Raw genomic sequence first — 23070 nt, forward strand, 5'->3', positions numbered from 1 at the left:
GCTTCAGTGAAGTAGTTTTCATTAGGCTCTGTTTCTGATTTTGTTTGTAACGAGTTTGAAACGAGAGGGCACAGTCCGGCAGATTAACGGCCTACTGGCAACGCACACATTACGTTAGGGAGCAAGTCAGCTCAACACACACACTTTTCCATATACATAAATGCTCACGAAGGTATTTTATGAGCTTGCAATGTCAACGAGTATTGGTTCGCTTACTGTATGTTAGTTTCCCACCATCAGTTGAAAATGTGTTTTTCTCAATGAGTTCAGACAAAAATGGTTACAGTTTAAAATGAGGTTTGCAGCTACATCTGGAGCACTTTAGTAGTTTTAAGCATGATTTGCAGTACTGTATTAACGTGATACTGATAAAATACTGGAAATAGAAGTTACTAAGCATCCTAAACACAGCTGGTGAATATTACCATTGTCTTTACATTTCAGTTTGATAAATAGTGTAGAATACAAGCACAAAGAGTAAGTGAACATGTATTTGGTACTCAGAGGTGTATTTTATTATGGATTTTGTATTGACATGGACACTGAAATTCATTGTAATGTTAAAAAGAACACTGAATATGTAATATGTGAAACAAAATGACTCTTAATAATAGAGATGGGTTTGCTGAAGAAAACTTTTGAATAAATTACTGCAGAGAGCTTGAACCTGACACACTGTCTCCTCGTTTCTCTCCTGTGTTACAGGAGTCAATCTGTTCACCACGGTGCCGTTGCCACGGTACCCGTTACATATACTCTCAGTAAGCACCAGTCTCATCTGTTGCATCATCGTTTGAGGTCGTGTCCAGTTTCGTTTCTGCTGAAGTCCTGCCTCTCACAAAACCAGTCCAATATCATTATAAACCCGACACAAACCCACAGCGAGCTGAGAAACCAGACTACACGACATGTACAACCAAGGTACTGTAACTAAGCCTATTACGTGTATTTAATCATTAAAGTATCATTTATTTAGTTATTTAGACGATTGCATTTAAACAGATGCAGTATATATGCAGTCAAAATTCAACATTGTTTTTAATTGTAAAAAGCTCTGGGGTAAAACCCCTAACTACTGTTTTTCCCTAAATAACCACAAGATAAAGTCAAGATCAATTGTTATTGTAACTATGGACTAGGTTGAGGAGAGTGATGTAGAAGTTTTCACCATGAAGCTCACACTGGTGATGTACCGGAGAGAAAACAGATTTCACAGTAAATGATCTCATTATAAGCAGCAAGAAAGGGTTTTAAAGCTTGTTGTTTTGTAGAACATCACAGTTATAGATGATATGAGAACAGTAGGGCTTGTAGATAGGAGTACGTGTTATTTAATAAAAATATAATTATATTTTCAGAATGACAGGCTTAAGTGTTTTTCTCAAACATAGTGTGTGGGGTAAACCGCCCCCCCCCCCCCCCAGGGGGCAAAGGGCAATTACTGTAGTTATTCTGTCCTGAACATCAAATCCTTTGTTTTTCCATCAAATTAATTCTAACTAGTTGGTTGAATAAGAATATTTGGACTTTATATTTAAAAATTACTTCAAGTTAGCATCAGCTAACTTTTTTTTTTCTTTTCAAATGGACTTTTATAATTTTGTAATTCGTAATTATTGATTATGTTCTTTTTTTTTATTTTAAGCTAAAACTGCCTGTACTCTGATTTTGCTGTAAATGTTTAAAGCAAATTGATTTGTCAGACTGAGGGGCGTTTTGATTTCATTTTTGTTAAAAATGTAATAACATGAAAACTCTGGACATTTTTCATGCTTCTTTATAATTTATGTCATTGTCAATAAAACTATGATAACACATTTATCATTTTAAAAAAAAACACAATCCTTAAAGGGGGCGTTTTCCCCCACTCTACACTATGTATATTTTAAGCTATTTTTATGCAATGCATCTTACACAGTAAACTAAATAAATGTCTCCAACATCAGTCAGTCTGAGCACAACAGATCATCTGGACCACTATTGTGGCTCGGTCTGGGTCTCAGTAGTTATGCATAAATAAGGTTTACAGTGTTAGTTTTCTCAAGCAAGCGCATTCTTTTCATTATCAGTTCATGGACGGTGTCTGGGATGAGCAGAGAAACCTAAAAATCTACACAATTGTAGAATATAACTGTAATAAATGATTATCAATGTCATTTTTCTCAACAACAAGCATTTTTTCCTCAGGAGCAAGTCACCACGGGCAGATGTCCAACAGAAGCTCAAATGAGAGAAACAGACCAACAAATGTTGGTTCTCCTTCTCAAACTCAAATTCCTCCCAACATGATTTCACAAGGTTCACCTGGCAGCGATCCGCTCGGAGTAAATCCAGCTCTGAATGAACTGAGACTGGTTCTGCTGGGAAAAACCGGTGCGGGGAAAAGTGCAACGGGAAACACAATCCTGGGAGAAGATCGATTTGATGCTGAATTGAGCATGAGTTCAGTCACTAAAGAGTGCAGGAGAGAATGTGCAACGGTGGAGGGACGAGAGCTTGTTCTTGTAGACACACCTGGGTTTTTTGACACTGATCTGAAAGCTGAAGAACTGCAACAGGAGATAATTAATTGCCTGGCCTTGTGTTCTCCTGGTCCTCATGTGTTTCTACTCGTCATACCGATAGAACGATATACAGAGGAGCAGCAACGCACCGTACAAATGATTCTGGAGATGTTTCGTGAAGATATCGCTCATCACAGCATCCTGATCTTCTCACACGCCGACAGACTTAGAGGAGAATCCATTGAAAGGTTCGTTTCGAAACAAAATCCAAAAGTTCAAGACCTCGTGGAGAGATTTGGGAGGCGTTTCATAGCCTTTGACAACAAAAACCCTACAAACCGAGAACAAGTGAGAAGACTCCTGCAGAAAGTGGATAAACTGCTGGCTGTGAATGAGAATCGTTACTTCACTAATGAAGTTACACAGGCAATGCAGAAAGCCCAGAGGATCATAGAAGAGAGAATGCAAGCAGAAACAGCTGAAAGAACGAGGAAAATAAAGGAGGAGGTCAGAAAAATGTCTGATGTTCGTTGGCGTGCGTTTATTTCTTACATGACTGAAGAGAGGCAAGAAACTGAACGAAGAAGGAAACGCATTCAAAACAGGATTGATCAGATTGAGAAGGATATAAAGAAGGAAGAGCAGAACATGCGACCGATTCCAGAAAGACTGAGACGGTTCGTAGCGTCTCTGCAGGAAGAGCTGAAGAAAATGGGACGACTGGAGGAAAGAAGGATGAAGGAGGAGAGAGAGAGAAAGGAAACAGAAGAGCGAGAACAGAATGACCTGGACATCTGGATCCAAGAAGAGGAGCAGAGGAGACTGAGCGAAGCAGGACAGAAGAATCTACTTTCTCCAGATTATAATAAAATAGTGATTATGCTGACCATGTTTATGCTGGGGATTGGGGCTTCATTTGCACCTCCTCTCTTAATGTTCCTGTTCCCTGCAGCTCCAGCGGTGGAAACTGGATTGGCGGCGGGGATTTTGTCCAAATTTTTAGCTGCAGAAGGATGGAGTTTGGTTTGGGTGGTTGCTGGAGTCGCCAAAGCTGCAGTCCTGACCCGCTGCTCCATCCAGTGACCCGTTCACAACTGAAAATCAAGATATATATATATAGAGAGAGAGAATAAGTGAATAGACCAATGTTTGGCAGAAAATTACAGTTTTCAAGTAGGAGTCTGATAAGGAAAAACAACTCATCATTCTCTCTTTTCCCTTCGGCTCAGACTCATGAGTTCATATCATTGACTTCATTTTTTTCCTCAGAATTTACATACTATTGTTGAGTTAAACCACAGGGAAGGCGTGGCCTAATGGTTAGAGAGTCGGAGTCGTAATCCAAAGGTTGTGGGTTCGAGTCTCGGGCCGGCAGGGATTGTAGGTGGGTATTCGATAAAAATGATTTGCATTCTGATTCTAGCATTCAAAGAATAATCTCTTATTTTACCCGTTTCCCTCCACTTGTTACCAGTGTTTTTCTGCCAAAACTGTGACGTCTACTCCAAATTGGTCTATAGCGACAAACATCAAGCTTTTAAAACAAGATAAAAAAGTATCACGTAATGGTCCTATGATGGTATATTCATAAGTGTTATATATTCGTATGCATTCTCTTCCGTTAGCGTCTGCAGAACATCTTCTCGTCAGTTTTTGCTGTTATAAATTCAGACTGAATTTGGGATCAAATCTGTGTGTTTTATAAATGAGGCCCCAGTTTTAGTTATTTAGTTTTTGATTATTAATGTCCTCCTTAAGGATGCTAAAGAAGGATTCTTTAAAAAGCATCATGAAACACACAAACCAGGTCTGAGATGAATCACAACATTACAAACGTTTAATATGAAGGGGAAAAACAATCTGTATGAATCTTAAAAAAAAAAAAAAAAAGAAACAAGTAGAAACATTTATGAAACATTTAATGAACGTCCAACTGCAACATTTCCGAAAAAAACATGTTCTGGTAATGTTCCCTGACAGGATGATTAGAGAAACGAATAAATTATTGAGTTAATGTACATCTGTTCTGTTACCTGTGGATGTTTGTCTGATTTTCTGATATGATACTTTTTTCACAATGGTCAGTTTCAGTTTCCTACCACATGCATATATTTTTTAAATGTATCTAATAGTTTAATTGTTCACTTTTCCTTTATTTTCACCAATTGCATTCACTACAGTATTCATGTAAAGAGAAGGCATCAAACATGTATGGAGTCTTTGGACTTTATTGCATAATGTAATGTAGAATTTAAGGATATAATCAGAGTTTTCAAGCAATCTGTGTAATCAAACATTTCTTAATGTGTTTTTTTTATTCATTTATTTGATATAATTGAGTCATTTTAATTATATTACTTCGTATTTTACTTATTGTAAGTTTAGTGATTTTATCCACCTATATTCATCTAAATAAAGTGAAGACATATCAGTGCAATGTGTTTGGTGTCATGTCATGATTATGAAGGTGTCATGTCGGTCTTATGCACACCCCTTCAAGTAAAGTGTCACCCAAAAAACATTTAATTCTAGGAGCACAAGTATAGCTCAAATATATTTAGACTTTTTCCAAGTAGAAGTCAAGTATACTTAAATGTCATTTTAACTATATTTCTGAGAATTACATAAAAAGTAGACAAAGTATACTTTCCTATTTTATAGTTTAAATGAAGTATACTACTAGCACACTTGAATAAACTTCTTTTTTTTCGTAAGGGTGGAAGATTTACAGGATCTAATCTTGCCAGAGGAATTTAAAAAATTGCATTCCAGCAAATATCATTGTGCACTTAAATGAACAAAAAGTCGATTTGTTGTCAAATTGTGGCAGATGAGTTTGTGCTGATGCCCAGAAATGTTTACTTGTTCAACACATTTGTCAAATCTCCACTTGTGAACGTGGAAAGGCAACATTGCCCAAAATCACTCGTAAGCCTTCGGATGGTGGTAGACAAGTTTTTTTGTCTTGATCCGAATCTCTTGATTGCAGATGTAACGGGTCCCAGGTAATGGGAATCCACTCTGCGTTGTGTTGATATCACTCAGTAAAGAAACTTCAGACCTTTCACTGCTTGGCACTGTCTTTATTTTCTGCATAAATGGGAAATATGTTGAAAACATGAATTCTGTGACACGCTCCATTAAACAACACCGTTAATGCCTCGATGAACTTCGAGACAACCTTCTCTCGGCTCAGAAGGAAGTGAACTGAGCGAGCAAAGCGCGCGCGCGCGAAAACAAGTATATACTCTTAAAGTGACAATGCACTTCCTGAACAAATCTTGAAAATCATGCATATCTCAACTCATAACAATAAAATAATAGATACAATCATATTAAAGAACCAAAAATTACATTTATATTTAATAGAAAGAAAAAGGGGGTTTTGAATGAAAATAATATAACCAAAATAACTCCCGTTACATTCACCCCTCCTTATTTTCATCAAAATCCTTCAATGTACCATAATTAACACACTTTACTAGCACAAGTGAAACGTAAATCTAATCCACGCAACCAACATAGGAGTTACCTCAATTTCAAGGTTTAGGAGAACAGGAGGTTGATCAAGTCTCATATTCCCCTTAAGTTAATGTGACGCCGTATACGCCACACAGCACTTGGCCTTAAACTTGATATGTCACAAACATTATCGGTACATTACATTTCAAAAGAAAACTTCCGCAATCAATACTCAGTTTAAACCTCTTGAACTCTTAAAACTGGTATTTGCACCATAGATTCAATTAACCTGTTTACAGATTTAACGATTCTCCCAACTCTTGTTTTAATAGGTTTAACAAGTTCGACATGTGCATGTGCATCAGCCTGCAGCAATGAATCAGTGCAGAGTAAGTCAGGAGAGGGAGGTAAGTGTTGTGCAATTTCATCTGAATGTTGTGCATGTCTGTTGACTGAAGACAATTCATCAGTAGCACCAGAATATTGGTTGGTGTCTGTATTCACTGTGTCTACCACATCTGAATGAAGAGAGGGTACCAAGTCACCAAGGACGGTCGTGTCAGCAACAGGACTGAGTGTTGATTCATCCGAATGTTCAAAGGACGACTGGAATGAACTCTCAGTGGACAAAACTGATGACATCTCTACATTTGAGTCGTACAAGTCTGGTATGTTGGACTGACTTGGCATTGTTGCCTGATCCACTACATCATTCCGATCAGACTCTGCACAGATCAATGGCTGATCAGGTTCACTGGAACTCGACCCTCCATCAATACCAGGAATCGGCAAGAAATTCACTTCCAGCAAAAGATTCCTATGTACAACTCTCGTGCGGCCTGTTGCATCCTTTATCTTATAAACATGGATGTCAGGATTCACATCAACAACAGTGAACACCCCGTCCTCCCATTTATCGGCCAACTTCCTTTTTCCCCGTTCTGACTTGTTAGTAACCAATACCCGATCTCCCACTGACAAGTGAGTGCCTTTCACACGTTTGTTGTACTGATGAGCTTGATGTTGTTGCTCAACAGATGAATGTTTCTGAGCAATATGCATAGCATTTTTCAAGCAGGACAGCAAGGACTTGGCATAAGAGTCATAATCGGCAACTTCAGGGTTATCAAGTACCTGGTTGAACATAATGTCAACTGGAAGTCTGGGTATGCGGCCAAACATCAGAAAGAAGGGTGCATAACCCGTGGTTTCGTGTACAGTTGCATTGTAGGCAAATGTGAGGGTTTGGACCTGCTGTGGCCATTGGTGCTTTGCTTTCAAGGGGAGTGACCGAAGCATGCTGCCCAATGTTCTATTAAAGCGCTCAGTGCCACCATTGCCCATTGGGTGGTAAGCTGTTGTGTGAGATTTCGCAACACCAGCCAAATGAAGAAGCTCAGCTATGAGGTTGCTCTCAAAATTGGTGCCCTGGTCAGAGTGTATTCGTTCTGGAAACCCGTAGATACAAAACACGCTGTCCCAAAGCTTCCTCGCAACTTGCTTTGCTGTTTGATTGGCGCAAGGGAATGCGTGAGCAAGTTTGGTGAAGTGGTCAGTAACTACGAGGACATCCACTGAACACTGTTTACCATCTTCCGCCGACCAGAAATCTATGCACACCAACTCCATCGGGGCCGAGCTCTTAATGTTCTCCAAAGGGGCACGAGCAGCAGGTTCTGGTGTCTTTGCCAAAACACACCTCTGACAGCATTTCACATATTCTCTGATGTTCTTTTCCATATCAGGCCAATAAAACCGCTGTCTTGCCAGTGAAAGAGTGCGGTCCTGGCCTTGATGGCCAGCAAGATCATGGATACCAGATAGAGCTTTGTTCTTCAGACTACCAGGCAGCACATACTGTAATCTTTTCTTCTTTGACAAAGGATCTTTTGTCACTCTGTACATCACATCATCTCTAATTTCCAGCTTATTCCACTGTTTCAACAATCTCAGCACTTGCGCACTGGCACCATGTCTTTCCCTTCTTGATGGACGTCTCTGTTTAATCAGAAATGACAACACTTTGGCTATTGTTGGGTCTTCCTGTTGGCTTTGCCTAAGCTCCTGGGTAGAGAACACTGGTAAAGTTTCCTGGCAACCAGAAATCTTCTGAACATGATGGACTAAATGAAGGGCTCTGGACTCTGCTCCATCTGTCCAACTGCAGTGAGATTGACAAAGAGCTCTGATTTCATCCATGTCAAGGCCTGCTCCTTGTGAAAGACTACTCGTGGGCTGATTGGACTGAACTTGGCTACTGAGCCTGAAAACACTGTGAACAGAGTCTTCACTCACCCCACAGCACTCCTGCATTAAATAAGAATACGGCTCATTCAACAGTCTCTGCCCAATTGGCTTAACAAAAGGATCACGGCTCAAAGCGTCTGCCACCACATTCGCTTTTCCGGGCAAGTGTTTCAAGTCAAACGTGTATGATGCAAGTTTTGAAACCCATCTCAACTCATATGCATCAAGTTTTGGCTTAGTTAGGAGGTAAGTGAGAGGGTTATTATCTGTCCAGATGGTGAATTTGTGGCCTTTCAGCCAATGGCTGAACTTCTCACATACACTCCACTTTACAGCCATAAATTCCAGTCTGTGAGCTGGATATCTGCGCTGTGATGCACTGAGGGTTTTGCTTGCGAAAGCAATTGGTCTGGCTCGGAGTTCCCCTTTCGGCACTTGGGACAACACCGCCCCTAAGCCGTCCAAAGAGGCATCAACAGAAAGAATGAAGGGCTCATTGAAATCCGGATGAGCAAGCATGACACTCTCCAGCAAAGCAGCCTTGAGTTGGTCAAAAGCAACCTGACACTCTGTTGTCCAATCTGAAGGGCTAAGTTTACGGTAAGTGCCTTGAAATTTCCTATCCTTAGACAACTTCCCTCTTCTTTTCTGTCCAGCTGTAAGACCAAATAGGGGCCTAGAAATAGACGAGCAGTTGGGAATAAAGTGTTGGTAATAAAATACCATGCCAAGGAAAGATTTTATTCTTTTGACAGACGGTGTGCAGCCATCATTGTCCATCAGATCTTGTGCTGTTATCCTCGTGATGACCTCCACTTTTGCTGGATCAACAGACACACCTCCACTGTCAATGATATGGCCAAGGAATTTGACTTGTCTTTGAAGAAGATGACACTTTTTAGGGGAAAGTTTCAGATTGTTCTCCCTCAGCCTCTGAAACACTGTGTGCAGTCTGAACAGAGCCTCACTTTCTGATGGTGCAAAGACAAGAAGATCGTCCAGGTAGCACAAAAGCTTTGAAAAATTCATATCTCCGAAAATTCCAAGCATCATCCTCATAAAGGAAGCTGGACTATTACAAAGCCCTTGCGGCATACGATTATATTCATGAAGTCCTAGAGGTGTTGTGAAAGCCGTATATTTCTTGTCATCTTCATTCATTGGGATATTATAAAACCCTGACGTGAGGTCCATTGTGCTGAAGAAGCAATTTCCTCCGAGCGCGGCAAGGCAGTCAGCCTGGTGAGGCAAGGGGTGTGCATCTTTTATGGTCCTGGCGTTTAACCACCTGAAGTCTGTGCAAATACGCAACCCACCGTCCTTCTTCCACACCATCACTAATGGTGATGCATACTCGCTTGAAGACTTCCTGATGATACCTCTTTCTTCCATGTCAGTGAGAACTTGCCTTAACTTTTCATAGTGGGCAGGAGGCACTCGCCTATAAGGCAAACGAAAGGGTCGATCATCAGTCAGTCGTATATGGTGCACACATCCCTTGGCCTCACCACAGTCCAATGGGTGTTTGGAGAAGATGTCTTGATAGTCAGTTAGTAACTGAGTTAGTTTAGATTTACAATCATCACTGATCTGACTCCAGTTGATATCAATATCCCCAAGGCCCAGGTTCAGCAGACTTTTGTCAATGTGATTAACAACAGGACAGGAATTATGTGAGACATCTGGCTTGCCTTCCACTGGAGTAACGTGTAAGCCCTGAAAAATCTCAAAATCCTCAGATGCAATACACGGAATTACTATTTTGCAGTTTCTTTTCAATGTGATTACTTTGTTTGTTGGATTCACAACTGTCATAGGCACCCATCTGTCACCCCAGAGTGGAGTGACAAGGCGACCAACCAGAATATCTCGGGGCATAGCTTTGGAATTGGTCGGCTCAACAATCACTGTACTGCCAGGAGACATGGGCACATTAGATGGCAGACGGCCCCAGACCAAATGTTCATGCTCTGGCAAAAGTACTACTGCCTGAGTGAGTTTAACAGTGCCTATTTTATCAGGGACAGTCTCTCCTTTCCAACGTTCAACACCCGTAAACATTGACAAGAACCGATGAATATCTCCGTCAAACTGATTGTCAGGTTTAGAAACAATGTCCCAATAATCGCTGTTGTTCTTCAATTCATGAATCAAGTGTTTGATGATATTAGAGCCCAGAATAAGATCATCACGTTGGCCAGGCACGACCAAACAAGGGACTACACACTGAATGCCAAAGAACTGGATCTCTAAATCATAGAAACCCTCAGGCTGGGTATGCTGACCTCCACAGCCGACCAAGATGATATTTTCTTCAGAATGTTTCTTGTCAGGCAAGACACCAGCAGATCCAATTCTCTCTTCAGCAATTTTGCTGATTGTACATGCCATAGAACCGGAATCAAGCATTCCATTAAGTTGAACATGGCCATTGACACAAACAGGAACATAGAAAAGACTACTGAAAGCTTCAACTTTTTGACTGGATTGTACAACTATCCTGGTCCCTTTAGGAGCACTATTACACTTTTCTTCATATAGCTGAGCAAGATTGCACTCTTTATGAAGGTATTTAACATCCATACCCACATCACCCCTTCCATGATGTGGGCTGTCTAGTTTAACTGGTGAGGTGGTCTGCTAGCATCAATGTTCAAATGATCATGATCAGCACGCTGAGGGCAGTCCTTTTTCCAATGCCCAGGAGTTAAGCACTTCAAACATCTGTTATCCTGTCTACAATGAGACACTGTTGAATGATCCAAAGATCTACAAACCCTGCATGGTTTGCGGTAAGTCTGAAATGTTGTAGCTTGATGACGAGGGCTAGCTTGGAATTGGGTCTGCTGAGTGACAAGGCTGTCCAATAGACTCACCAGACTTTTCATGCAGTCAGTGTCACTGCCAGACTGCGTTATTGGAGATGGTGGGACAGACAAAGTGGGGTTGGGTGCAGATGTCTCAATAACATTTGGGCTCTGAGTGCAAACTCTACGCTCTGCTATAGTCAAATTGCGTGAATTAGAGAAGGTCCGAGCTTTCCTCTCTTGCATGTGCTCATCAAGTCTCTCCTGTATCTCACAAGCTGACCATTTCTCTGCTGATTTGAATTTGAAGACATTAGAAAGAGACTGATCCGGACAATGCTTAATTAACATCATACTGATCTCATGACTTGGATCACAAATGCTCCGGCCTTGCCTCTCTAAGCATTCCTTCGCGACATCCATTGTCTTGTTCAGCCTGATCCAATACTCCATTGCGTCTTCGGATGGCATCGGTAAAGTATTGTAAAAATCAGCTAGGGGCATACTAGAGTAGGTGATTGTGCTGAAATGCTGTTTTAAAATGTCAAAAATCAAGTGTGGGTAATTGGTGCAGTCAGTAGATGTGTAATTACGCAATTTAATTCTCACTACATCACCTGCTTTACCCATTAGCCTATCCAACATTTCTTGCGACTGCTCATGAATCGGAACAGCACGTTTTCTCAGATACAAGGACATGAGATTTTCCCACTCTTGTACAGTGAGTTTATCAGAGCCATCACCCCTAAATATTGGTGGTTCTTTTACATCAGATTGCATCACTAGTTTGACATTAGACAGTGTCATCTCGGTTGGCTGTTCAGAATTACCACAATGTGTACTTCTGTCAGATCGTAACTGAGCAGTAACTGACTGTCCCAATTTTTCAGCTATTTCACTGATGAGTGAACTCAAATCTGGATTTTGGTTAACTGGACTTGCCATGGCACGATCAACATATCTTGTAGAAGTCAAAATGGGTCTATCAAATGCCCTGCCAGTAGACCCAGGCATCCTAGGTTCAGAAGGTATCGTGAAAAGGCCCCTTCCTCTACCAAACTGGCCAATTTGGTCAAACATCTCATTGTCATTCACTTCTTCAGTAAAATTACTAATACCCTCTGCCATGTTTCTGTATTGTGACTTTCAATTAACTTGAATTTTAGGACAATAAACAAACAGAAATATTGTTCTGAGCAATATAAGTTGACAAAAGAGATCAGTCTGCAAATTAATCAATTGAAAGCCTTAATTTTAGTTGACGTTGGGTCTTCAGAGGAAAAAAATATATAGTTCACTTTACTTCACAAAGACAGTCCTTCAGTCCATGAGAAAATCCCTGAAACCAGTCACTACAGCCTCCCACGGCGAACGAACAGGCGTCGATCTTCGGATGGATCCTTAAAAGGACACGGCACCATTGTAACGGGTCCCAGGTAATGGGAATCCACTCTGCGTTGTGTTGATATCACTCAGTAAAGAAACTTCAGACCTTTCACTGCTTGGCACTGTCTTTATTTTCTGCATAAATGGGAAATATGTTGAAAACATGAATTCTGTGACACGCTCCATTAAACAACACCGTTAATGCCTCGATGAACTTCGAGACAACCTTCTCTCGGCTCAGAAGGAAGTGAACTGAGCGAGCAAAGCGCGCGCGCGCGCGAAAACAAGTATATACTCTTAAAGTGACAATGCACTTCCTGAACAAATCTTGAAAATCATGCATATCTCAACTCATAACAATAAAATAATAGATACAATCATATTAAAGAACCAAAAATTACATTTATATTTAATAGAAAGAAAAAGGGGGTTTTGAATGAAAATAATATAACCAAAATAACTCCCGTTACACAGATTATAAGACATGGAAACTCAAGAATGTAGCCCTAGCCGCATAAAGTTGGAGGAAAGTTATCAACCATTGTTTGAAGCCGCAGTCTCTCTATCTCCTGATTCTGACTTTAAAACTGTAAAAATCTTGTGAGACACAGGATCCACACAATCCTTTATATATGCGGACGTATGGCCTTTCTCTGTGGAGTCTTTTACTGGTAATGATGTGCTGATTCGCAGAATCGAAATGCGCTGTGTGAACATCTCCCTAGAAACTGGAAAAGACTGGATTGAGAGTCTATCTTTCCTGATGTTTGCAGTAACACAACACTCGTCTGTTGCATCATCATTTAAGATAGTGTCCAGTTTCATTTCTTTCGAAGTCCTGCCTCTCACAATAAAACAGTCCAACATCGTTACAAACCCGTCACAAACTCACAGCGAGCCGTTTGATACTGAACTGAGAAACCAAACTACACGACATGTCCAACCAAGGTACTGTAACTAAGTCTATTACATGTATTTAATCATTAAAGTATCATTTATTTAGTTATTAGACGATTGTATTTATTTAAACAGATGCTGTTTACGTTATTCTTGCATTTAGTCATAATTTGACATCTGTTTGATGTACTGGTTATGGATATTGTATGTTAAATATGTGCATCACTTTTGTGGCTCGGTCTGGGTCTCAGTAGTTATGCATAAATAAGGTTTACAGTGTTAGTTTTCTCAAGTGAGCGTATTATTTTCATTCTCTCAAAGTCACTGAATGTTATATGGGACGACCAGAGAAACCTAAAATCTATACGATTGTAGAATATAATTGGAATATATGATTATCAATGTCGTTTTTCTCAACACCAAACATTTAGGAGCAAGTCACCACGGGCAGATGTCCAACAGAAGCTCAAATGAGGGAAACAGAGCCACCAAAAGAGTTTGTTCACCCTCTCAAAGTCCGAGTAGACAAGGTTCACCTGGCAGCGATCCGCTCGGAGTAAATCCAGCTCTGAATGAACTGAGACTGGTTCTGCTGGGAAAAACCGGTGCAGGGAAAAGTGCAACGGGAAACACAATCCTGGGAGAAGATCGATTTGATGCTGAATTGAGCATGAGTTCAGTCACTAAAGAGTGCAGGAGAGAATGTGCAACGGTGGAGGGACGAGAGCTTGTTCTTGTAGACACACCTGGGTTTTTTGACACTGACTTGACAGAAGAACAATTAAAACAAGAAGTAATTAATTGCCTGGCCTTGTGTTCTCCTGGTCCTCATGCGTTTCTACTCGTCATACCGATAGAACGATATACAGAGGAGCAGCAACGCACCGTACAAATGATTCTGGAGATGTTTCATGAAGATATCGCTCATCACAGCATCCTGATCTTCTCACACGCCGACAGACTTAGAGGAGAATCCATTGAAAGGTTCATTTTGAGACAAAATCGGAAAATCCAAGACCTCGTGGAGAGATTTGGGAGGCGTTTCATAACCTTCGACAACACAAACCCTACAAACCGAGAACAAGTGAGTCGACTCCTGCAGAAAGTGGATAAACTGCTGGCTGTGAATGAGAATCGTTACTTCACTAATGAAGTTACACAGGCAATGCAAACAGCCCAGAGAATAATAGAAGAGAGAATGCAAGCTGAAAGAACGAGGAAAATAAAGGAGGAGGTCAGAAAAATGGCTGATCTTAGTAGAGCAGAGTTCATTGCAGCCATGAATCAAGAGAGGGAAAAAAATGAACGAAAAATAAAATTCATACAAGCCAAGATCGCTCAGATCCAGATGGAGATAAAGAAGGAAGAGCAGCATTTGCAATGGTTCAGAGCATCTTTGAGCAAGGAGCAGGAGAACCTGAGAAGAGAGATGAAGAAAGAGACGGAGATAACAGAAAAAGAAGAGAAAAAAATTAAGGAGCTGGAGATCTGGATACAAGAAGAGGAACGGAGGAGACTGAGTGAAGCAGGACAGGACAATTGGGTTTCTCTAAATGACGACAAAACAAAGCTGTTTATGCTGACCATCTATTTGCTCGGCCTGGGAGCTGGATTTGCACCCACACTCTTAGCGTTTCTGTTCCCTGCAGCTCCAGTGGTGGAAGCCGGAATGTCAGCAGGGTTTTTGGCCAACTTGTTAGGCCTGGGAGCTTCACAAGGCGGAGGTTTCGTTTGGGCGGCCGCTGGATTCGCCAGAGCTGCAGGTGTAAAGTTGGCAATGATGACCCGCTGCACCATCCAGTGATCCGTTCATGACTGAAAATCAACATCAGTTCACAAGCTTTAGAAGAAATGTGACCCTGGTGAAACGCTGAATAAATAAGCTTTCCATTGATGTATGGTTTGTTAGGATAGGACAATATTTAGCTGAGATTCAACTATTTGAAAATCTGGAATCTGAGGGTGCAAAAAAATCTAAATATTGAGAAAATCACCTTTAAAGTTGTTCAAATTAAGTTCTTAGCAATGCATATTACTAATCAAAAATGAAGTTTTGATATATTTACGGAAGAAAACTTTCAAAATATCTTCATGGAACATGATCTTTACTTAATAACATAATGATTTTTGGCATAAAAGAAAAAGGTATAATATTAACCCATACAATGTATTGTTGGCTATTGCTACAAATATACCTGTGCTACTCATGACTGCTTTTGTGCTCCAGGGTCACTAATGTGATCATAAACGTTCATTTTCCGAAATGCATCCCACTTTATAAATCTCAGTTCATCTTAAAAGGTTACCCAGCTAACTGAACGTTCTGGAAATGAGCAAGCATTCTTCCAGTGAAGTTAATAGAATGTTCATTCAAAGTTACATCACTCATGGAACATTCTTCTTATTTAAACATTTTTTAAATGTAACGACTTGTTTCAGAATGTCCACATTCAAAAGTAACATTCCCATAATGTTTGTAAAATAATACAAAAAAAATTAGTTCCCTTAACATTCATTTAATCAACAAAAATAATGTTTTTAAAGCATTTAAAAAGCTGGATATTTTGAACGTTCAGAGTTTGACCCTTATGACTGGTTTTGTGCTCCAGGGTCACATTCATGCTTTAAAAGTAGAGTAATCATTGCAGTTTTCAGCCATAGTCTGTCTGTATAAACATCTGCGTTTAGCTTCAAATGGCGTCTTTGACAACAGTATTCGATAAAAATGATTTGCATTCTGATTTTGGCATTCAAAGCATAATTTCAAAGAATAATCTCTTATTTTACCCGTTTCCCTCCACTTGTTACCAGTGTTTTTCTGCCAAAACTGTGACGTCTACTCCAAATTGGTCTATAGCGACAAACATCAAGCTTTTGCTCAATAAAGCAGACTTGACTTGACTTGACTTGACTTGACTTTTAAAACAAGATAAAAAAAAGTATCACGTAATGTCCCATGATGGTATATTCATAAGTGTTATATATTTGTATGCATTCTCTTCCGTTAGCGTCTGCAGAACATCTTCTCGTCAGTTTTTGCTGTTATAAATTCAGACTGAATTTGGGATCAAATCTGTGTGTTTTATAAATGAGGCCCCAGTTTTAGTTATTTAGTTTTTGATTATTAATGTCCTCCTTAAGGATGCTAAAGAAGGATTCTTTAAAAAGCATCATGAAACACACAAACCAGGTCTGAGATGAATCACAACATTACAAACGTTTAATATGAAGGGAAAAAAAATCTGTATGAATCTTAAAAAAAAAAAAAAAAGAAACAAAAATATGTTTAAAGAATGTTTTACTAACGTTCCCATTAAGTTACAAAAACGTGTCAGACAGCTGGTTATCAGAATCAGAATCAGAATGAGCTTTATTGGCCAAGTATGTTTACACATACAAGGAATTTGTTGTAGTGACAGAAGCTCCACAGTGCAACAGAAAGACAGTAACAGGACAGGACACAGATAATAAAAGAATAACAATAATTAACCAAAAGGCAATGTACAAAGCAGCAAAAACACAATATATAATATAGACAACTATGTATGTACAGGTCAAGTATGTGCAAATTACAAATGAGAAAATAAAAATAAAATTAGTGAGTGTGGTGAATGGATAATGTATTATAGTTGTGTGTTCCACGTTTATTGTTGAGTGTTCATGAGATGGATTGCCTGAGGGAAGAAACTGTTCCTGTGTCTGGTCGTTCTGGTGCTCAGAGCTCTGTAGCGTCGACCAGACGGTAACAGTTCAAAGAGGGAGTGTGCTGGGTGTGAGGGGTCCAGAGTGATTTTACCAGCCCTTTTGCTCACTCTGGATAAGTACAGTTCTTGGAGAGAGGGGAGGGTTGTACCAATGATACGCTCAGCAGTCCGGACTACCCTCCGTACTCTTCTGAGGTCAGATTTGGTAGCTGAGCTGAACCAGACAGTTATTGAGGTGCAGAGGATGGATTCAATGATGGCAGAGTAGAACTGTTTCAGTAAGTCCTGTGGCAGGTTGAACTTCCTCAGCTGGCGAAGAAAGTACAGCCTCTGCTGGGCCTTCCTGACAATGGAGTCTATGTGAATATCCCACTTCAGGTCCTGATGGTGGTGATGGTGGTGCCCAGGAATCTGAATGACTCCACTGCAGTCACAGTGCTGTTCATGATGGTGAGTGGGGGGAGAGCAGGGGGGTTTCTCCTTAAGTCCACAATCATCTCCACAGTTTTGAGCGTGTTCAGCTCCAGGTTGTTAAGACTGCACCTGACAGCCAGCTCCTTAACCTCCTGTCTGTAAGCAGACTCGTCACCGTCCTGGATGAGGCCGATCAGTGTGGTATCATCTGCAAACTTCAGGAGCTTGACAGAGGGGTCTTTAGATGTGCAGTCGTTGGTGTAGAGGGACAAGAGCAGTGGGGAGAGTACACAGCCCTGAGGAGCTCCAGTGCTGATGGTACGAGTGCTGGATGTGTATTTACCAAGCTTTACTAGCTGCTGTCTGTCTGTCAGGAAGCTGTTGATCCACTGGCAGACGGAGGTGGGGACGGAGAGCTGGGTTAGTTTATTCTGAAGGGTTTCCGTGATGATGGTGTTAAAAGTGGAGCTGAAGTCCACAAACAGGGTCCTCACATAAGTCCCTGGTCTGTCCAGATGCTGCAGGATGAAGTGCAGTCCCATATTGACTGCATCATTCACAGACCTGTTTGCTCTGTAGGCAAACTGCAGGGGGTCCAGTAAGGGTCCAGTGATGTCCTTCAGATAAGCCAAAACCAGTCTTTCAAATGATTTCATGGCTACAGATGTTAGGGACGTCTGTAGCCAATGTCTGTAGACGTTATGCGAAAGTGAATGAAACCTTTCATATAATTTTGGAAACAGTATGGGAATGTTAGATTTAAATGTTCTCTAAACATTCTAACAAGTAGAAACATTTATGAAACATTTAATGAACGTCCAACTGCAAAAAAAAAACATGTTCTGGTAATGTTCCCTGACAGGATGATGAGAGAAACGAATAAATTATTTAATTAATGTACATCTGTTCTGTTACCTGTGGATGTTTGTCTGATATGATACTTTTTTCACAATGGTCAGTTTCAGTTTCCTACCACATGCATATATTTTTTAAATGTATCTAATAGTGTAATTGTACACTTTTCCTTTATTTTCACCAATTGCATTCACTACAGTATTCATGTAAAGAGAAGGCATCAAACATGTATGGAGTCTTTGGACTTTATTGCATAATGTAATGTAGAATTTAAGGATATAATTTTTATTATAAGAGTACAGAGTTTTCAAGCAATCTGTGTAATCAAACATTTCTTAATGTGTTTGTTTTTTTATTCATTTATTTGATATAATTGAGTCATTTTAATTATATTACTTCGTATTTTACTTATTGTAAGTTTAGTGATTTTATCCACCTATATTCATCTAAATAAAGTGAAGACATATCAGTGCAATGTGTTTGGTGTCTCTGGACTTTATTGTGTTATGTGGAATATTAGCTTAGATTGAATAATTAATATATGTAATTAAGATGACATATTTATTTATTTTTTAAAAATCAACTGTTTGGTTTCCAGGTTCTTGTTTTTTCTTCTTCTTTTTTTCCAAATTGAGCAGTTAAGCTTGTTGGTGATATCAAACTTAAACTCAAACTCTCAATACTGCTGATCTGTGAAGGAGGAAGACGGAAGATTTAATATCAATAAACTGTGTTACACTTCTGATCAGTGCTTTATTTTACACATGTGAGTATAAATATGAATGTTTAATGTTTAATTGTGTGTTTATGTGGTCACAAGATGATGAATATTGTTCACTCGCTCAGGCCTGGAATAAAAATATATTCCTCAATAAATGGAACTGTGCATTATTACTGTAATATTCACATAAATGTTACTGTTGCGTGTCTGTTTCTGTTCAGTTCTGTTTTGACCTTATTTGGTAGTTCCTGTTCTGATTTAGTTAATTAGTAATCATCATTTAGTCCTGTCACCTGTTCTTTGTTAATTATCTCGTTTGCTCTTTTGTTCCCTGGTCTTTATAAGTCTTGAGTTAGTCCCTCTAGTGCCTGTTCCTCGCAAGTGCCCTCCTGTGCCTGCACCTCGCAAGTACTCTCCTGTGTCTCCTCTGGTTCCGCCCAGCCCTCCTGAGTACCGGCTGGTTCTGCCCAGTCCTCCTGAGTTCCCGCTGGTTCCGCCCAGTCCTCCTGAGTTCCCGCTGGTTCCGTCCAGCTCTCCTGCGTCTCCGCTGGTATCATCCAGCTCTCCTTCGTTTCTGCTGGTTCCGTCCAGCTCCGCGCCCCCAAGTGTCCGCGCTGCAAGAGCGCCCTCAAGAGTCCGCTCCGCCTGAGCGGCCCACAGAACCCGCTCCTCCAGTTTGGCCCCTTGAAGGGAATTTTCCCCCCAAAAATGGGGGGGGGGGCTATATTCCCCTGGCCTGCGTGGCCGGGCCTAGGACCAAGGCCACCAAGCTCCCTGATCTGCCATGGCCATCCAAGCTCCCTGATCCGCCATGGCCATCCAAGCTCCCTGATCCGCCATGGTCATCCAAGCTCCCTGATCCGCCATGGCCATCCAAGCTTCCTGATCCGCCATGGCCATCCAAGCTCCCTGGTCCGCCATGGTCATCCAAGCTCCCTGATCCGCCATGGCCATCCAAGCTCCCTGATCTGCCATGGTCATCCAAGCTCCCTGATCCGCCATGGTCTCCCGAATCTCCAGTCCTGCCATGGCGTCCCGAGCTTCCAGTACCGCCATGGCCTCCTGTGTCTCCTGATCCGCCATGGCCTCCCGTGTCTCCAGATCCACCATGGCTCCCCGAGTCTCTAGATCCGCCATGGCCTCCCGAGTCACCAGTCCCGCCATGGCCTCCCGTGTCTCCTGATCCGCCATGGACTCCCGTGTCTCCTGATCCGCCATGGCCTCCCATGTCTCCTGATCCGCCATGGCCCCCCGAGTCTCCAGATCCGCCATGGCCTCCCGAGTCACCAGTCCCGCCATGGCCTCCCGTGTCTCCTGATCCACCATGGACTCCCGTGTCTCCTGATCCGCCATGGCCTCTCGTGTCTCCAGATCCACCATGGCCCCCCGAGTCTCTAGATCCGCCATGGCCTCCCAAGTCACCAGTCCCGCCATGGCCTCCCGTGTCTCCTGATCCGCCATGGACTCCCGTGTCTCCTGATCCGCCATGGCCTCCCATGTCTCCTGATCCGCCATGGCCTCCCGTGTCTCCTGATCCGCCAAGGCCTCCCAAGGCCCCTGATCCGCCATGGCCTCCCGTGTCTCCTCCCTGTACTGGCCCTGCTCCAGCCTCCAGGGCACCTTTTATCTAAGGGGGTGATATAAAATCCTAATAATTAAATTATCATAAATTATTATTTTTTTAAGTATAACAGTATTGAGTACACAACTAGTTTACATCAATGTTTTAGCTTGTACTGCAACTATACTAAAAGTGAACTTATAGGTATCCTGATAGTTTACTAATTAAATACTTGTAGTAGCATTTTTAGTACACTTTGAAGTATAGTCTCAGTAATCTGAACATACAAAACATCAAAAGAAAGAACAGAGTATCTGCTTGTAAACAAAAAACGGTTACACTTTACTTGAAGCGGTGTGCATAAGACTGACATGACACCTTCATAATCATGACATGACATAAATATGAAGGTTTTTCATGCATGTTTATGACAACTGTCATTAAGTGTCATTCACTCAGTTATGTAATTTTTAATGCAAAGATGACATTGTTTGAGATGTCTTTGTTATGGGCTAGGGTTAGGGGTAAGGTTAGGTTAGGGTTAGGTCAAATAATGTCATCTTTGCATTACAAATGACATAACTGAGCAAATGACACTTAATTCTAGTTGTCATAAACATGCATAAAACCTCCTTCATATTCATGACATGTGTCCTGTCATGATTATGAAGGTGTCATGTCAGTCTTATGCAGTCAGTCTTATAAAAAAATTGCATTCCAGCAAATATCATTGTGCACTTAAATGAACAAAAAGTAAATTTGTTGTCAAATTGTGGCAGATGAGTTTGTGCTGATGCCCAGAAATGTTTACTTGTTCAACACATTTGTCAAATCTCCACTTGTGAACGTGGAAAGGCAACATTGCCCAAAATCACTCGTAAGCCTTCGGATGGTGGTAGACAAGTTTTTTGGTCTTGATCCGAATCTCTTGATTGCAGATTATAAGACATGGAAACTCAAGAATGTAGCCCTAGCCGCATAAAGTTGGAGGAAAGTTATCAACCATTGTTTGAAGCCGCAGTCTCTCTATCTCCTGATTCTGACTTTAAAACTGTTCAAATCTTGTGAGGCACAGGATCCACACAATCCTTTATATATGCGGACGTATGGCCTTTCTCTGTGGAGTCTTTTACTGGTAATGATGTGCTGATTCGCAGAATCAAAATGCGCTGTGTGAACATCTCCCTAGAAACTGGAAAAGACTGGATTGAGAGTCTATCTTTCCTGATGTTTGCAGTAACACAACACTCGTCTGTTGCATCATCATTTAAGATAGTGGCCAGTTTCATTTCTTTCGAAGTCCTGCCTCTCACAATAAAACAGTCCAACATCGTTACAAACCCGTCACAAACTCACAGCGAGCCGTTTGATACTGAACTGAGAAACCAAACTACACGACATGTCCAACCAAGGTACTGTAACTAAGTCTATTACATGTATTTAATCATTAAAGTATCATTTATTTAGTTATTAGACGATTGTATTTATTTAAACAGATGCTGTTTACGTTATTCTTGCATTTAGTCATAATTTGACATCTGTTTGATGTACTGGTTATGGATATTGTATGTTAAATATGTGCATCACTGTTGTGGCTCGGTCTGGGTCTCAGTAGTTATGCATAAATAAGGTTTACAGTGTTAGTTTTCTCAAGTGAGCGTATTATTTTCATTCTCTCAAAGTCACTGAATGTTATATGGGACGACCAGAGAAACCTAAAATCTATACGATTGTAGAATATAATTGGAATATATGATTATCAATGTCGTTTTTCTCAACACCAAACATTTAGGAGCAAGTCACCACGGGCAGATGTCCAACAGAAGCTCAAATGAGGGAAACAGAGCCACCAAAAGTGTTTGTTCACCCTCTCAAACTCAAAGTCCGAGTAGACAAGGTTCACCTGGCAGCGATCCGCTCGGAGTAAATCCAGCTCTGAATGAACTGAGACTGGTTCTGCTGGGAAAAACCGGTGCGGGGAAAAGTGCAACGGGAAACACAATCCTGGGAGAAGATCGATTTAATGCTGAATGGAGCATGAGTTCAGTCACTAAAGAGTGCAGGAGAGAATGTGCAACGGTGGAGGGACGAGAGCTTGTTCTTGTAGACACACCTGGGTTTTTTGACACTGACTTAACAGAAGAACAATTAAAACAAGAAGTAATTCATTGCCTGGCCTTGTGTTCTCCTGGTCCTCATGCGTTTCTACTCGTCATACCGATAGAACGATATACAGAGGAGCAGCAACGCACCGTACAAATGATTCTGGAGATGTTTCATGAAGATATCGCTCATCACAGCATCCTGATCTTCTCACACGCCGACAGACTTAGAGGAGAATCCATTGAAAGGTTCATTTTGAGACAAAGTCGGAAAATCCAAGACCTTGTGGAGAGATTTGGGAGGCGTTTCATAACCTTCGACAACACAAACCCTACAAACCGAGAACAAGTGAGAAGACTCCTGCAGAAAGTGGATAAACTGCTGGCTGTGAATGAGAATCGTTACTTCA

The 23070-nt window shown here is 41.1% G+C and overlaps 1 protein-coding gene across 1 annotated transcript in view; it reads left to right on the forward strand.

Moving 5' to 3' along the window:
• Window positions 1-2238: 2238 nt before the first annotated feature.
• The window catches only part of LOC306880920 (uncharacterized protein), a 22421-nt gene continuing 1589 nt past the window's right edge, over window positions 2239-23070 (forward strand). The window contains exons 1-4 of the mRNA XM_079434726.1: window positions 2239-3585; window positions 6299-6373; window positions 13735-15105; window positions 22354-23070. The exon at window positions 22354-23070 is cut by the window's right edge and continues 1589 nt beyond it. Of these exons, the coding sequence (XP_079290852.1) occupies window positions 2286-3585; window positions 6299-6373; window positions 13735-15105; window positions 22354-23070 (3463 nt within the window). The 5' untranslated portion in view covers window positions 2239-2285. The remainder of the gene's footprint in view (window positions 3586-6298; window positions 6374-13734; window positions 15106-22353) is intronic.

Source organism: Barbus barbus, assembly GCF_936440315.1.
Source record: "Barbus barbus genome assembly, chromosome: 15".
In the NCBI taxonomy this organism is placed as follows: Eukaryota; Metazoa; Chordata; class Actinopteri; order Cypriniformes; family Cyprinidae; genus Barbus; species Barbus barbus.